The sequence below is a fragment of the Lepidothrix coronata genome, unplaced genomic scaffold (genome assembly GCF_001604755.1).
Source record: "Lepidothrix coronata isolate B3197 unplaced genomic scaffold, Lepidothrix_coronata-1.0 Scaffold182, whole genome shotgun sequence".
Taxonomy (NCBI): Eukaryota; Metazoa; Chordata; class Aves; order Passeriformes; family Pipridae; genus Lepidothrix; species Lepidothrix coronata.
The window spans coordinates 1,466,558-1,484,467 of NW_016690362.1; the positions used below are offsets into that span (position 1 = coordinate 1,466,558).

Here is a 17,910-nt window from a genome sequence, read left to right on the forward strand (position 1 = left end):
GGTCAACATTGCAGAACAACACAAGAGGACAGTGGTCTCCCTGCCCCAAGCAGCAGCCATGGCTTAGAGCAAGGGCTGCAGGGTACCTGTAGTGCCTGGTGTCCCGAATGAGTCGATCACTGCTGAGTCTGTCGCTCTCCAGCTGATTAAAAGCATGCTGGCGGTAAGGGTCTTCTCCAGCCTTCAGCTGCTTTGAGGACAAATAAGCCTTTTCATCAAAACCCCTCTGGCTGTTCTTCTCTCCTTGGGGAGTCCGTGTCATCTAGAGCAGACACAAGCATCAGAGCATCAGGGAGAGCCACCTACACATGGTTAGACACAGATAATAAGTTCAGACATTGCCACACATCTGTAAGTGGCTCAGGTGTGGAGAAAGACACGATAGGCAAGAGCTTGGAAATGAGAGCAGGAAACCCTCATAGACTGGGTTTTATAATTGCCTTCTCTGAGGAAAATTGCAGGCCTCACTATCCTTGCTGAATGAGTTTGAGATGAAAGCTGATGTTCCTGATAGCACAGGCAGAGCCAAATTCCCTTTAGCACTTGTTACAGAGAATGTGTGAGGCTGCAGACAATTGGAAATCCTTCCAGGAGATGCATGTTTGAGAGCAGTCTCCAGCCAAGGTGGTTGAAACACAGTATTTTGAGGAAAAACAGTTTCAGCCTTTTGACAATCACTATTTCATACAAACACAGAGGCAGCTGATTTAACAAGTTCCCTGTTGTGCCTTGCCCAGATTTTCCCAATCTCACAGAAGTCCGTGATACAGTTGAAAGCTGCATGTGACTGTCCTCAGTACCCCACAAGAGTTAAAATGCCTGAGCCATCCCTCTCCTCTCCTAATTTTCCTCTAGCTTTCTGAGGCCATTGAGTCAGTGTAAAACCAGCACCTAAAAACCATTCACTAGGGTCACCGGGGAGAGGACAGGCACAGCTCTGGCCCATGCTGAACTCAGGAGATTTTGGTTGGAAGCAACATACAAACTCTAAAATATTGGATTATAAAGCAATCGGGATTGTTCATACAATAGAAGTAGTTTAACAAATTGTCTGTGGTAGCCATTTGGTAGACCAAGTCACCATAAAATACTCCCAGCCTTGTGCAAGGGAGTGCTGGAGCTCCCTAAAACTGCTGCAAGAGGCAAATACTGGCACATACACGTCTCATTCAAAGCACTGGATAATCCTCAGATCTTGAGATCATTCTATGTAAAATAGTTTGGATACCCTCTAATACCAGCCTTGATCACATTTCTCCCTCTGCTAAAGAGCTCCTTTTAGGAGTTATACAGGGCAAGAGATCAGAGAGTGGTCCCCAGTAGCACACAACATTTTGCTTGAGCCATCTTAGTGGGCTGGGAAAGAATTCAAGAGACCCACCACCACAGCAAATTCCTTAAGCAAGAGAGTGCTTAGAAGAACCTACATATCTCCAGCTTTCTCTGAGTAAGGCTACCTTGCAGTGCAGACAGCCCTAGGAGAACCAGAGTGTTGGATAAGAAGATGGCAAATGAAATTCAGCATGGAGAAGTGTAAGATAACAAACATTAGAAAAAAACCCCTGAACTACTCATGTACATTGATGGATTTCAAATGAACCATGACCACTCAGGTTACAGATCTGAGCATCCCCATGAAATGAATGCTCAAATGAAACCCTGCACTCGGACTGCCAAGATGGGAAATACAGCAAATTGAGTGCACTGCAAATGGAACAGAGAAAACTGAAACCATTGTGAACAATTATTCGAATCAGTGACAACTCAGCAGCCGTGGCCAGAGCACAAGTTTTGTCAAGCCTGTGTCTGGAAGGAAGCTACTGGAGGATGAAGAGAAATTAGAGGTTAGGACTATTCCATTTGGAGAGAAGATGAATGAAGTCAGAAAAAAAATGAAGATGGCCCATAAAACTATGCCTAATACAGCCAAAGTCAGCCTGACACTCATATTTCCCCTTCTTACCATACAAGAACGAGGGAAATGTCTTTTCATAGGGAAAAAATGTGCTCCTATTTTCAACACAAAGAAACTCCTTCAACCACTGCACAACCAAGCCTATGCTTATGGTGTAGGACACACATAAGTATACTCCAGTGGATAAGTCTGCCTCTGTTCCACTCCTCCAGGCAGAGGCCCTGCTCTGCCACCCCTTCTCAAGGCTGCCATCCTCTCCCACCTCTTGCAGCCATCACCACCACAACCCCACCAACCAGGCATGTCACTGGGTTACAGTAACATCTCAGTTACTTTTATGGCTGGTTTCACAGCCTGCTACCTAGAATCTCCCTTGAAATCGTATTTTCAGGATGACGAGGAAAATAATTACTTTCATACCTCTAAAAACTGAAATGTTTTCTTTCTCTAAATCATACTAGGAGTTTTGTCAAACTTAGCTTCCATTTCTCTTTTTCTTTTCACCCTAGAAAACAACGCTGATTTGCAGCAAAAGCCCGGCTTATCACATGCCTTTAAATATTTTGCAGTCACTAACTTGCCCTCTGCTACTTATGTCTCCCTAAGACCCCTGAAAAGTAACACCTCGTTTTGGTTTATATTGCCAGGAACATACTAGAAAATGCTGGAACTGGCAATAAATTTTCAGGAGACATTTTTCTCAGGGTGGTGTGAAGGCTGGGGACTCCTCATGGTGTGGAGCAGGGGCTGGCAGCCAGGGACCATCCCAAACCCCAGCCAGAAGTTGAGCACCATCGAGGGGCACCAGGGCAGCCCCAGCCCCGGGGATTGGGCACCTCTCTGGGGACACGATGGGATGGGGCCCCAGGCAGGCAAGGCTGTTGGGAGGTGGAGACCAGCCCTGCTGCAGTGTCACTGGGGCAGGGGCTGAGAGACCCTGGGGTCCTGAGTCATGGGCAAGGTGGGGAGAGTCCTGGGAAGTGAGCAGGGACATGACTAGTGACCTCAAGGTCATGATACGTTTAAACTTGAACTATCAGGGATAATTCCTCTAGATACTATGGTTCTCACATAGCTTATACATCAAACAGTGGTAGAAGAGTACTTGGAATTGATTGTCAGTTAAGAATTAAGTCCCACTTGTAGTTTATCTCAGACAGTATCTCTTTGTGCTCTCTTCAAACAGGCAGAAGAGAAGTTGCAGGGGATGATAGCTAGGAGGGCCTGGCTTCAGCTTCCAGAAAGGCAGCTAATCAATAGATAATCAGGAAGTAATCAAACATTCATCTATGAGCACCATGAAGATAACAAAGTAATAAATAAGAGCCAACTGAGATTTGTCAAGACCGATCACATCAGATCAACATAATTTTCTCCTGTGATGGAGTAATCAGGCTCAAGGGTGTGGAAAAGCAAGAGATAAGATACTTCATGACTTTGATAAAGTTTTTGATATGGGCTGTTAAGATGTTGTCATTAGCGAGCTAGAAAAATAATAGTCTGGGTGAAACTACTGAAGAATGGGTGAAATGGTTTGGAAAACCACTGTCTGAGCTGTTCACTGCCAGAGCAGAGGAGCTGTGGTGAGAGCAGGTCTTAAGAGTTTGTTCTGGATCCAGCACCATTCAGTACTTTCATAAGTACCTTGGATATTCAGAGTATGCATGTCAAATCCATAGGAAATCCAGAAAAAATGTCAGACACATTAGGTAACAGGATGAGAATTCAAAATTATCTCAATATGTGGGAAAAAAATGTCTGAAAACAGTAAATGCAATTCAATAGGGGCACCACAGACCCCTACAGTTCATCAGGTAATGTAATTACACACTCTCTAGCCCTACGCTTGAGGCTGGGACTGCAAGGTGGAGTTAGGGCAGTGGAAGACCCCAGTTCCTTATGACTGATGCTCTGTGATAGATCAAAAAAAAAAAAGAAGTGCTACACGAAAGCAGAAATAAAGATGAATAGGCACTGGAAATGTGAGTGTCTAGACTAGGGATTAGAAAATAGTTTGCACAAATTAAGTTTTGTCCCAAACATTGCTGAGGCATCCAACAAAAAAAAATTTGCATATCAAAATTTCAGGAAATACTCTAAACCTTCTAATCTTATTCTGCCCTTTTTCATTTTCATAAATGTTTTTCCCTTTCAGTGACAGAATGGACTCAGATGCACTTCTGCTGTTGAAAGTGTGTTCTTATTTGTGTTTTGACACGGTTCAATAGACCAGACACTAGTTAAATAGTGAAATTAACTTTGTTAGCGAGGGATTAAGGGTAAGGAATGAATGCCATGCACATCTATGAAAACTTGAGAAACTCATTTCTTGACTAACACAGAGATATTCCTCTAGGCCTGATTCCTTGTGAAATAGTAAGACTATAATACAGACTGTGCCATTCACCTCTGTGCATTGTCACTGTCTGCCATCAGACACAGGCACACCAAGTGCCACATTGTGCTAACAGCCACTAAAACCAGAGCTGGGGAATTCAGGGCCCCAAGATGCATTTTTTTAACAGCAGGTTTGGTCAAATTCAAAAAGAATAACTGTGCTGGTTTAAAGGTAAACCGGCAGGGGAAATGAATCCAACTCAAAGAGAGATTATAAATCAGAATAACAATTTAATAAAATAATACAGTAAGTATGATTATACAAACAATTGGTTTTAACCCACAAAACCCAAATGTATAACCCAGCACCCTGGGGCATGAACAGAGTGGTGTTCGTTGGGCCCCCTGAGTCCAAAGTAAAAGGAGAGGGGAAAACCTGCTGGTGGGAGAGCTGTTGCAGTCCGGTCGAGGGTGGTGGTTGCAGTCCAGTTGAAAAGTGATGGTTGCAGTCCAGTCAAGAGTGGTGGTCTCAGTCTGGTTGAGAGTGGTGGTCTGCAGTCTTCCTCTGGATCCAATGAATGGTTCCAAAAGTTCCAAGACTCCAAGATTATATCCTCCAGTTCAGGCAGGAATGCCCAGTACCTCCCTCAGGGCGGGGACTTCCACAATGGGTGTGAGGACAGGGGGCACCCTCCTATCTCGCAGCCCTCTTAACACCCAATTTATAGCCTGAGGAGTCAGGCTGCTCTGGGCAGAGGGTGTAAATGGTCTATTGATAACAATTTCTGGGAAATGGCATGGAAGGCTATAGAATACACAGTTTTGGGTTACACCCATACAGTGATGAACCAGTCCCAGCTGTTCTAACTAGGACAATAACCATACCCCACAGGTCACGAAGAATTGTTACTTAATTAGAGTAAGGTATGCAAAACTCTCAGAGGTAAATGCAATTAATAATTTTACAGTTACTGTAAACTTAGTCCAGTAGCAGTTTTATGTGACACGACGTATCCTTTGTAGTTCTGGCACTTCTTACAAGTATTTAGTGCTAGTACAACAAACGGAGCAGGGGTTGCCATGCTTCTCCTTTGTTCTAAGCTCATTTTCATGACTGTGTCAGCTCTGCCAAACCCCCAGAAATGCAAAGCATCAATTCCAAGCCATCCCCGGTAAGTGTCTTTCCCTGGAAGACCTAACTGATCAATTGATCAATATGGACACAAAGCAAGTCAAAGAGTACCAACTTCACCAAATCTTCTTCCCTTTCCAGGCCCCCCTTCAACTTATCTCACTGCTGCAGCCTCACATTCTGCCGCTGACATGATCCCCAACCCTGCTAGCATCTCCCTCCCACCAGCTCCACAGGTCTCAGCAGATTCCTCCCCTCTGAACTGGTTTAATGCCAGTTTCAACCCACTGGATTGAGATACAACCTTGCTGGCTGAGCAAATCCTCTTTCAGAGCAAAGGTCAGAGCCAAGTCACCTCTGCAAACCACAGCAGAGCTGCTGGGGCCTGCATGGTGTGAAATTTTTCTCTGGAAAAATCTAGTTTACTCCACATGCTCCATATGCTGTCCCAGTGACCTGAAGACAAGTCCCAGAGTGGACAAGACAGCACAGCACCACAATCAGCAATGAGATGCTGGGAAGCACAGCAGTGCTTGGGGATGCTACAGAGACAAGTGCTGCTCAGCTCTGTAACCCATACGGTGGCACACGGATGGGCTATGAATGGCTCATATCACAGGCAGAGCAGGACTGAGAGCTACAGCAACTCCCCAGAAATTCCCAGGCAGCAAGCTACTCTCTATGGACTGAACCTGCAAGATAAGGTGAACTGAATACCTGTTGCCAAAAGCACTTGTTTTAGAGGGTGTGTTGCATTTCCAGTTGGGATTAGGAACCTCAGTGCTCACATGGCTTTTGTTATGTCTCAAGAAATAGTCTGTACACTTCTCCAAAAAATTTCTCATAGTACTTTGAGAGAAAAGACTGTGCCTGACAGCATAGGGACTATTTTATTCATGCTTTGTTTAACTGTGTAAAGTATTGTAAATGTGGTTTAGGAACCATACTATGAGTAGTTAGCAAGGGCTAGATCCTATAAAGTCTTGTGGCCCAGTTGCCCAGAGGCAGGAAGACACTGACCATAACTGGAGGGAGGGGACACGATGCCCTAAGGTATCCTTCTGGTCTTTTGTTTTCAGGAGCCATTGAATAAAGCAAAGCAGTGGAAGCCAGAAGGGCTTCAAAGACAGATGCCTGAGGGCACTCTCTTCCAAATAGCTCAGAGGAAATGAGGCTGCTTGGAACCAGAGGAAATCAGGTTGCTCAGAACCATAGAGATCCAGATCCCAGATGAGGTAAGGCTGTTGCCAAGGCCCATTTCTCCCCTCAGTTTGAAGTCTAATGCACACAGATATCCATTATGAAAATTTGAAAAATTATATTACAATTTTTGGGTTTAATATATTTATGACATTCACATACATTGATTTTGTATAAATACCCACATGTCAAGACTCACATACATCTGGCTTCTACGTTCATTCAGTCTTCATCTCATATCCTGGAGTAAAGCCATTTGTTTCCCATTTGGCAAACTTTGTTGTGATATGCCATTTTTGCTCATATAAATCTTCATGCTTTTGTATTTCACTTCAGGAGAAAACCAATGTGGAACACCCCATGAAAAACAGTGAGTGGGTGGTCTTCAGATTGCAGAGTTCCAGAATGAGAGGGGAGTGTGAGGTCTCTGAGGTTGCTGTTCCCTGAAACAGCACTTGTTTTCCAAGCACACCTCTCTATAGCCGTAAATATCCACGACAACATCTGGTGCCAGAGAGAAGACAGACAGGACAGTATACTATTTGAACATCTAAGGGACTTGACCATTCATGCTGGTACCCACACCAAAACAGCAGCATTGTCAGAAAGAGGTCCTAGTGGGTAGCTGGGGACACTGTGCCGCTGGGCATGAAGGTTTTCCACGGAGAAGATGGTCACATGGACATGAAGCTGTCTGCATTCAGACATCTGTTTAGTATCACACAGGAAACCTCCTTAGCAAAAGCCATCTAGGTAACTTACTGTATATAGGAATCATCATGGCTAGGCTTCGTGAACAAAGATTTGGGAAGGGCTCTACCCACATTTGCTACAAGCACGCTGGTGGCTTAAAAGGCCAATGTGAGATAGACAGGTCAGGAATACTGCTCTGCTAAAGGTCATACATACACGGTTTGTATTCAGAGTAAAAAAGGCACTATGAGAAGCTGCGTTTTGTCTTTTGGAAAAATATCCCAGTCTTCATAAGCATTTAAATATGCAAAGAACGCCCCTGGTTTCCCAGTGATTTTGAATTGGGAAAACAAGGAAGAAAAAGGAACAATGTTTTGTTATTTGTCTTCTAAGTGTTAGATGCTCAGTGGCCTCTTAGCTTCTACCTGAACCCTGATTTATAGCACCTGTATCACAGACTGACATACAGCATTCTGTATCAAGATAGATGATGTCCCCACGTTCACCTGGTAGCACCCACAAAACCAATAAGACAGTTCAAATGAAGGTGGTCTAGGTTTTCATAAAACATCAGTCACATGAACTGTGTCTCTCTATGCCCACTCCCCCACCTACGCTGTCTGCACAGACACATGTGTATGTGCCTTCTGCACTGATGTACTAATCTATTCCCTTTGAACTCAAGTGACCTACATTCAGTCCTTTCCTCACAGTGAATCACAACTGTCTAGAGTGACAGATGCCGACACACATATTTTCACAGAAAAGGAGAAAGCAACTTTAGGCCTCATAAGTTGCTAACATAGGAAGCAGTGAACTAGTTACCTAAGAGATGAGCAGAGGTCGGCTAGCACTAAGAAGTGGGCACCACTCACTCAAAGCATTTAAGTATTTAAATACATTAAGATTAGGGCTCATTTTTTTTGCCTTCAAGATCACGCAGCAAGGGCTTTTTAGTAAGGCTAGAGAAAGGAAGCTGAAGTACCTTTTTAATCATTCATCCTCAAGGGTTAGAGCTTTAAATGGAGATTAGAAGATTAAGAATAAAATAGCATGGTTTTGCAAGTAGCCAACAGTCACACTCCAAAGAAACACTGTGCCCATGCACAGCTGAGCCAGTAAGACAAGGGGACATTTCAGGACACTTCATAACCCTACCAGGGACAAACCCAGCAGGACACAAGAATTTCTCCCCATCTTCCAGCAAGGAAAGACTTTTCTCGAATGTGTTTTTGTTAGCAGGTCTTCCTCAAACAATCATGATTTTAAATATCATTCAATTCCACATCAGCTTTCTCCTCTCTCTCCATGTTAATTACCAGATAGATTCTGTTACAGCCTTTCACAGATAGCTGCAGCAAGCAGGTGGGAAACACTGCACATCCTTCAGACAGAGCCAGGTGGCAGTCTGGCCTCTGGAGCCACATTCCTGCCTTTGTGCCAGCTGGGCCCAGTACTATGCTACTTCTGGAGGCTAGCCCACAGCCCCAGAGCCTGCACAGACCTTGTCTTCCCAGGAAATAACACTTGAGCAGGACGTGACTTTGATGAGTCAGGTAGTTTACCACGATGCTCCACACAGCTCTTCCTCACATTAGCTTTTAAACATCACAGAGAAAGGCTTTTGGCAGGACCCATTGGCTGGGAGTCAGACAAGCCCAATATGAAAATGCAACTTGTCTGCAAATGTGCAACCAAGCTGACATTAAACAGAGTGACTTAATATAACTCCCCATGTTGCCACTGAATTATGACCTGATTTCTTAGAGAAGTTCAAGAACAGCCTTCAGCTCACAAAGTAGACTTGTATTTTGGAGGTTTGAAGCCATGAGATCTATTCCCAAGGACTGTACTGATATTTCTTCTGTAGTGACAATAGCAATGGTGCATATAGATCCATAATTTATTACAAAAATGAGTCCTTTTGTATAAGACCTTCTTCACTCAGACATCTCCTCTGCCATGCACTCAGTCCTACAGCATGCAACATTGTTTTCTAACAGTGGAAAAACTCACTGTCTATTTGTCCATGAAGATTTGAAAATATCAGGCTGTTGCCATTTTGTTTAGGAGCCAAATGATATTCCATTATAATTGATTAATTTTTCAGTTACTGTATTGCTCCAATTCCAGGACTCAGCAATCAATTTGAACTGACAAAACCCTCAGAGCCACATTCTGCTCCTGCTTGGGTCCCCATTTGCAAAGGCATTAAATTCACCTCTCCAGTAGCAAATTTAATCAAGGATGCATACCAGTGAAGAATAATGCAATGGGCTCCTATATGCCTGTCAAATACAAAAACCACCTGTGTTCTGCTATGCAGGCCTCTGTTATTCTAGACTTCAATCACATTTTTAATAGAGGACTCCTCAACAGCCTCTCAGCTCTGCCATTTAATCACTGTCAACCAGGAAAGAGTTGGGCATATAAGGAAGAGCAGAACCACTGAAGCAGGCATCACAAAAATACACTCAGGACAGGTATGGCACAAACACTGCTCATGGAAACATGCCTGTGCACAAAGTGCCGCAGTCCCTTACACAGCCACTTGTCTCATTCTGCAGGTGCAAACTGCAGCAAAACAAAGTCAGTGATAGCAAGGATCTTTAAAATCCATTACTCAATCAATCCCTGTCCAATACAAAGGGCAGCCATCATCTGACTCTGCACACACAGTGCTCACAGGTCCATACTGTAAGATCATCTTGTAAAGATGCAACTCCTGGATTATGTTGTTAGGAGAACTCACAGCTTTCCTATTAATAAGATAAATTTTTTGCCTTCATAGTTGCAGAAGAGAAAAAGGTGGATATATAGAAATTCAAAATCCAGAAGGTAAAGAACACAACACTTAATTTTCAAATCAAGTAATGTTTGAATGTTTGTGGTCAGCAATAACAGTGCTACAGAAACCTTGGGCTATAGCTGTTTCCTTGGCCTGGCTTAGCCATAAATTTGATCAGGCTGACTTTGGGAGCTGCTGTTTTTGAGTTCATTTATGAAAAGATATGTCTGACATTTTTCTCCACATATTCATTCACTTTCAGAATGCTCCCAGAGTCCTGCAACCCGGTCCCATTTCCCTCTCATCACACAAAACCTGCACTCCTGACATAACTCCCTCCCTCCCTGACACCCAGATGGCTCCAATCCAGTCGCCAGCTCAGCAGTTTTCACTCTCTGAGCAAGCTTTCACTCTTCAAAGCTCATGTATGGGTCATAGCAAAAACTTGGGTGTCTGTTTCTGGTAGGTGGAGCTGTGATCCTAACCTTTGGCTTCCATAGGAGTGTTGTGTGAGAGTAACCAATACTGTCAAGAAGACAGTTTTCCCTTCTCAAGATCCACAGGATGCTTTTTTAAAAATTCTCCTCTTCCAGAGTACGATGGCTGAGTATAACCAGTAGGACTGAGTGACCTCTATTCACATCTTGGGGCAACATAACAGCCTTGCTACCTCCCATGGCCCAAGGAACACCACACAGATCTGTTTCTCCAAAGAGAGAACACAGCCTCAAAAAGCCACCAGTGCTGTGATGGTCAAAGAATCTTGGCCACACCTTCAGGAGCCTTCCTAAAGATGAATGAAAAATAAACCTAGACATGTCCAGTCCTGTCACTGTTCCATGAAGCCCACAGGGTTGCTCATGAGGATGAGCTCTCTTCGGTGAGTTCTGCTTTCTTCTCTCAGCATGGAGCTGCACGAAGCACACAGGCTTTATTTGTGTTCAGAAGAACACAACAGGAAAGTCTGAGTGTCTGTAAATGACTAGGGAAATTCAGTGGCAAAACTCCCAGTGACATCAGCAGGACAGAATTTTCACCACAACAAAAATATAAACAATGAGAAACAAACACACACAGTACTCATCCAAGACTCAGTCTTATACTGCCTTTCAGTCGTTTGGAAAAATCAAACTGCTTAACGCACTGAACTTCCCTTTCTTACAACTCTCTATTTGCCCTGGAAAATGGCTTGTGTTTAGAAACCATTTTAACTAATATGTTATAAATTGCCCTCATTACCCAGAAGACAAATAATGTATAAATTTCTAGCTGGAGGCTGCAATGGCAAGATAAAGGTTAAAAGCAAAACAGCTTATTGGGAGACATGGCGTCTGTAACAGAACTCATTTTCTCCCAAATAGAAAAAGATGTTGAGACATTCTTCACATTTCTGGCTTGCTGTTGTTGGGTTTCTGCATTTCTGACTCCACAAGGGAATGTGGAGATGAACAAACACGAACAAAAGAAATGTGCTGACAGGTTTGTTCAAAGTAGATTTAAAAACCCCCAAAAAACTAAAAGCAGAGCTGTGGTTGCAAGCACAGGGACAGACAGCACCAGATGCGGGAGGCCTTTCCTTAGACTACAAAAGGTGAATAAGAAAGAGAAACTGGCTTGTAATTCTGCATTACACAGTCTGGAATAAGTATTTTTTACTGTAGCTGGTTAGATGTAAAAGGTATTCTGTATAATGAGTCTAAACATGGCAGAACTATGGACCCAGGCAGTGTATTCACTGGCAGTGTATTCACTGGATCCAGAACAGCACCCAGGCAGTGTATTCACTGGCATGCCCTATTCCAGACAGTCTGCTGCTCAAATAGCAGAGCACCTTCTAATGAATAAAATATATTTAACCGTTCAAACCTTATTTTTTATTATCACAACGGCAGCTGCCAGTGAGGTCTCTGCAGCTGCAGGGTGCGAGCCAGAGTGTGCATGGCAGCTCTCATGTCCTGAGTAACACGCACTGCTCAAGAACCAGCCAACTGTCAGGACAGCATTTTTCAATCTTTTTCCCTAATTAACAGATGTTTAAGCAACATGTACTGATGAAGGGCTCTTCACAATCTGTCAATATATACAGCTTTTTATACAGTTCTCCCTCTCTTGCCCTTTCTTCCCCAAAGCAATATTAAAAGGCATATTTAAGGTTGTAGAGTTAGGCACTCAGTAAAAAGGGCAATCCTGAATTACAAGTGTCAAGCAAAGCTACTTCTACCATGCATGCCCACTACAAGAATTAATTGGCACAACTGCACATAATTACATGCCAGTGTGTGTCCTGATGCAGGAGACCAATCTCCCTGGAGTTCTTCCTCTGCTTCCCTGCAATCACATACAAAGTAGAACGGAAACAAGTGGCATGACAAAAGTGTCCAGATCAAGTCCCCAGCGATACCTCACAGTCAGTAGCTTTAATAAATTTGAAGCCTGAAATGGTAGTCAGGCCTGTGACTTGGTCCCAAGGGGAACCAGAGCAGCAGTAAGCCAGAGAAGTCCTTGTTTTCCAAGAGGTGGCTTCCTTTTCAGGATCATCCTCAGAAAGGGTTGCAGAAAACCAAGACCTTTCTAAGGAGGCAGCATTTTCACAGAATCACAGAGTGGGTAAGGCTGGAAGGACCACAATGTGTCATCTGGTCCAACCTTCCTGCTCGAGCACATTGCATAGGATTGTGTCCAGACAGTTCTTGAATATCTCCAGAGAGGGAGACTCCACAACCTCTCTGGGCAGTCTGCTCCAGGGCACAGTCACCTGCACAGTAAAGAAGTTTTTCCTCATATTCAGGTGGAACTTCCTGTGCGTCAGTTTCTGTCCATTCCCTCTTGTTCTATTGCTCCACACCACCAAGAGGAGCCTGGATCCATCCCCTTGTCACCCTCCCTTTAGATACTTATATACATTGATAAGGTCCCCTCTCAGTCATCTCTTCTCAAGGCTGAATAGGCCCAGCTCCCTGAGCCTTTCCTCGTAAGAGAGGTACTCCAGTCCTCTCATCACCCAGGCCTCCAGGTGCATCAGGCCTCTCATCAGAATAGGTCTTTTCCTCTTCTAACATCAGTCTCCTCAGTTATAGCAGGGTCCCCTATATCTCTGTGATTGCCCTGGTGGAAGTTTCTTCCCTTTTTCTCCTTACCTATTGCCCAGTCCTGCCATACTTCCCAGGAGATGCTTCTGGAGAGGAAGATGGCTTTAGGGGTGCTTTGGAAGAACCTGCTCCATCTCTGCCAAAACAAAATGCGCTCTGCTGCTGGCACCTTCTGTCTAGTGGGATTTTAACACTGCCCAAAACAGTGTGGAATTGGAAAACGAGAATGAAAACAAAGCAAAACCCAGAACCATTGCACACACGACTAAGCACCATACCAGCTGAGCTCCCTTTGCCTTCTCCCAGGTCTGCCTTTGAATGTGTTGCTGGAAGCTGCAAATGATACCCGTTTTATCCAACTAGTTTAAGCTCTCTCAAAGCCTGATACGAGACCAAGGTGTTCATAAACTCAAACTGCAGGATATTCCAGTGCCAATCCCATAATCAGCCATTTTTGCTTAGCCATAACAGTGCTGCAAAGTGCATTTGGCTGCTCACCTCTCATCGCCTGGGTGGGTAGTGAACAGGCAATGACAGACACACACCAACAGCCTGCTCCTAGCCTGCCTCAAGCAGAGGGAGCAGTAGGTCTTTGAAAAGATCTTTGAAAGGATCCTGAGGTATCATAAACATGCTGCTGTTTCCCTTTACAGCAACATTTCTGTCTCTGATTGCATATGCAACTACCAGAGCACAGGCTATAAAGCCCAAGCCTGCAGTTAATACAGAGATCTGTCTGCATTTCTAGATGTTTGTTACCATAGCAGCATCACAGTACTTTTTAGCTTGTTTTGTTGCTTTTGTTTTTTGGGTTTTTTTTAAAGCTGGGTTCTTATCCAGTGCAAACAGAGCCAGTTCCCTGTTATGCAAGAAGGAAACCTCACAGTGTGCTTGTAGATGTGGCAGGGCCTCCTACCTGGGAGCAGGGTGCTAAAAGAAGATGCTCAGCTCCTGCCTTGGTCCCACTGTGATTGAAGGGCTCTGCCACTTCACTCACCAAAGCCATTTCTGATGCTTGCACCCACCATGGAGTTGCTTCCTACCCACGCTGATGAGCACCACACCTCTGCACCGCTTACCTCCCGAGGAGCCCTTGTGATAACTTTTCTCAGAACACCCATCAGATTGCTATGAACATCCACTTTCAGCTTCTCCCTTAAACAGCTCAGCCAAAAGCAGCTTACATGACCAGCACAAATAACGTAAAGCAAACTTTTCCATCAATCCCAGAGTCTGCTCCAGGGTCTGGTAATGATCTACAGTAGCCTTAAAACACCTATAATAAGAGTGTTTTCCCAATCTGCCATATCAACAAACATTGATCAACAGCTTGGTTTTCAGCATGTCATTCACAGGTTACTCCAATGAATGTGAAAAAGACGAAAAAAGTTGATTGCCAGACATTTACTCCTCAAAAATAACTAACCCTTGTCATGTTCAGAGTCAAGGGTATCCAAAGGAAAATCCTTCCAGAAGCAGAAAGAAGATTTCCTTTATCTTTGTTAAGAGTCAAACACTCGGTCCATTTAGGTAATCTTGGAAAGCTGATTCTTTCTCAACCAATGCCTCAACTAGGTGGAGCAGAAAAGCTTTGCAGCACACTTCATTAGAAATCAGTTAAGTTAAACAACAGAAAAGTCTCACACCATCAAATTTTTGGAAGTTAGATCCATAACGAAATGGAGCAATTTTTGCACACCTATCTTGCTGATGTGCTACAACTGCACACTACCCATTTCTGTGTGACTGTTCACAGAGGACTACTGCCTGGTACTGTTCCTGCAAATGAATTGCTTAAATGCAGGCAGCAGAGGTTTGTACTGCAACACTAAAGGCCTGGAGTTGATAGATATCTGTCAGTCATGAGGAACAAGAGAATGAATAGTTTTCTTAGAGGAAAGTAGAAAGGTATTTTTCAAAAGTCCACTGGTCTTTAATCACAGATTAGGGAAGAAATAATTTTTCTCATCACAGAAGTGTAAGTAATTTTTTCCTCACTGAAAGCAAAATTGTAGCATGAGAAGGACTGCTTCAGAAATGGCTGGCTTTGAGAGAGACAACTGACACAGACCACACACCACAGTGAAGGCAACAGCAATTTATATCTCTGCACTAAACAGTCTCAACAGTTCAAATCCTACTCTGCCAGGTCTAAGATGATGATAGGTGTCAAGAGAAAAGACATACCTATTTCAAGGAGGCTCATTAACTTGGGAACACTAAAATATCTAACAAAATCTCATGGGCTGAGGTACTACAACTTCACTTAGCCATCACAAGTAAATGCTCATTTATTGTGATTTTAATCAAAGGAGTTGAAAGTGCTTCACTAGCTTTTGCTGGTGGAGCCTCTGTTGCAAGGCTCAGAGACCATCTCCAGCTAAACAGGGTCTACCTGCTCCAAATCACTGCTGCCCTGGTGACTTCACCAAAGGATGTACACATGAGTGAACCCATCGTGACCAAGTCCACCCTCACAGAGGAGAGTAACCTGGCTTGTCCCCAGCTCTTGGATGTCCCAGGTCCTGCTGAGGGATCCCCCAGACAAGAGAAGCTCGAGAGGAAGGAAGGCAGCTGGGTCCTGCAGCCCTCTGCTCCACCATTCATTTCTGCAGGATGGCTCTGAGGATTTTAAATTAAAGGTGTTCAAGATGAATCTTTGCTTGGTGGGAACAGAAGTGCATCAGCCAAATTGATCAGGTTTGGTCTCTTAGTAGGTATGTCAATTCCACTGGCAAATACAGGGAGGCATTCTGACATCCAGCGCTTTTGCTCAGGCATCCAAATGGCTTATCACTATTTCCTTTGTACCATTCAGAGCCGTAGGAGAAAAACTAGATATGAATTACTACTTTAAACAAACTAGGAAAATAAATACAAAGATGATGAAAATCCTCCATACTGAAAAAGTCTCTGCAGAACAAGGCTGTCAGTATATACCCACACAAATAACACATACATATCTCCCAGACAACTCAATTCAGAAACTGTGCATGTACTCACACCTCAGGTTTCCTAAAAAAGTATTGTCCCTTTTTTGCCTCATATAAAAGGGAGGAAGATCTATGAGGATGTTTAAATAGCTGCTGTTCTCTGCAGTCTAGAGCCAGGGGCAAAAGCACAAGGAAACAGAGTTGGTCTTATCTTGCCACAGTGCAATATGCTTCCCAGCCAAATTAGCTTTCTTTATCCATCCTGTCAGGCCCCCTACAAGCTCTCCCCATTCCATGCCACTTAGATGCACTGAGTCAGAGGCTGTGAGACTTCTCTATTTCCATGTTAATATTCACTCTCTGGCCTATGGAGCCATATAGGGCAGTGGCTCAAACTGCAAGGATATTTCCAGCAAGGCTGCTCCAGCAGCCCTGGGAGCTGAACTGCAGGCTGCTAGTCCAAATGGCACCTTTCCACCTTGTCCTCCACTCAGTGCTCACCTAGAGCTGGGGATGCAGCAACTACTCCCGAAAACGACCACCTGGTAACATCTTAACAGATGAAAACTCATACAAGTACTCTATCACCCATCAGATACACCCTTAACAGACTCCTCCTATTATAACATAAAGACCAATATTGCCAGAACCAATTTCTAAATGACTGATAAATTTTGGAGGGAAGCAGCAAATGGAAAAAGTATATAGAGAACACCCATCCTCACCCTCTCTCTTCCTATACACATTCACCCCTTCGATTTCTTCCCAGAGCACTGTGTGAAGAAGTAAGTTTTTAACCAAGAGGGAAAGGAACTCCCTCAACTTCTTTTAGTTAATAATGGCATTATGTTACCCTTCATCGCACACTTTCACATTACCAGGCAAGTAACAGTCATCGTCCCTCTCATAGCCCCTGGTTAATACGAGGATAACAAAAGGAATTCTCTTTGCAATCAACCCATCTGAAGCAAAACATTCCCAGAATGATGTCTTCACCTCCGCTCAAGTGCTTTAACCTTGAGTACAAACACCAGTGGCAAAAAAATTAGATTTTGTAGAGCAAAATTAGATTTCCTCAGGGACCACAGCCAGCATCCAGCTAAGATGGCTTTTTGCTTCTCCTGTTTCCCCCTAAAGTCCTTCCAAACACAACTCACATCCCACAGTGTGTTCTCAGTCCAGTTACTGGAAGACAACTTCTGTCTCTAGACCAATCATGACCTAGCAGGGCCCCCATCTCCTGCAGGTATGGGGCTGTACTGGCTCAGTCTCTGCCTCTCTCACAGCCCCCAGGGACAAGAAAATGCAGGCATCCTTTGCAGACAGATGGAGTGATAATTTGGTAAGACTACTTTCTTCTGTATTTCTTGCCCTCCCAAGCACTGTCCCCACTGGCAGTTGGCAAAATCTGGAAAAATGGCATAGTCGTTTATTGTAACTCGCAGAGCAAAATACAGTATTAGTGCCTTATCAGAGCAAGAGGAGCAGTAATAATTGCCCGCAGGCTCTCAAATCAAATATTCTTGCTTCTTTTAGCAAGCTACCAGAGCTGCCAGTTGCATGGCCCCAGCAAGATTTTCGGAGGACACAAACAATTATGTTCACAAGACTGAAGCGATGTCTTGAGGAGCCCTTGAGAAGTGATTAACACTCCCTTTCCATCTCAGCTGAAAGGGAAAACTGCAAAGCAGAAAACAGCTTCATCAACTTCACCTACTTCCACATTTACCCAAGTCTTTCTCCCAAAAGATGTTTCAAATCTAAAACCACAGTGTTTATTTAATTAACTGCTTCCAGCAGTGCAAAGCACTCATAGATGAGCC

General features: G+C 43.9%; 1 protein-coding gene across 3 annotated transcripts in view; it reads right to left on the reverse strand.

Annotated features, from left to right (window-relative positions):
* Nucleotides 1-17,910, reverse strand: part of GALNT16 (polypeptide N-acetylgalactosaminyltransferase 16) — a 73,159-nt gene that overhangs the window by 37,425 nt on the left and 17,824 nt on the right. For all 3 annotated transcript variants that reach the window (XM_017830712.1, XM_017830711.1, XM_017830710.1), the window contains exon 2: nucleotides 87-262. In XM_017830712.1, the coding sequence (XP_017686201.1) occupies nucleotides 87-262 (176 nt within the window). The remainder of the gene's footprint in view (nucleotides 1-86; nucleotides 263-17,910) is intronic.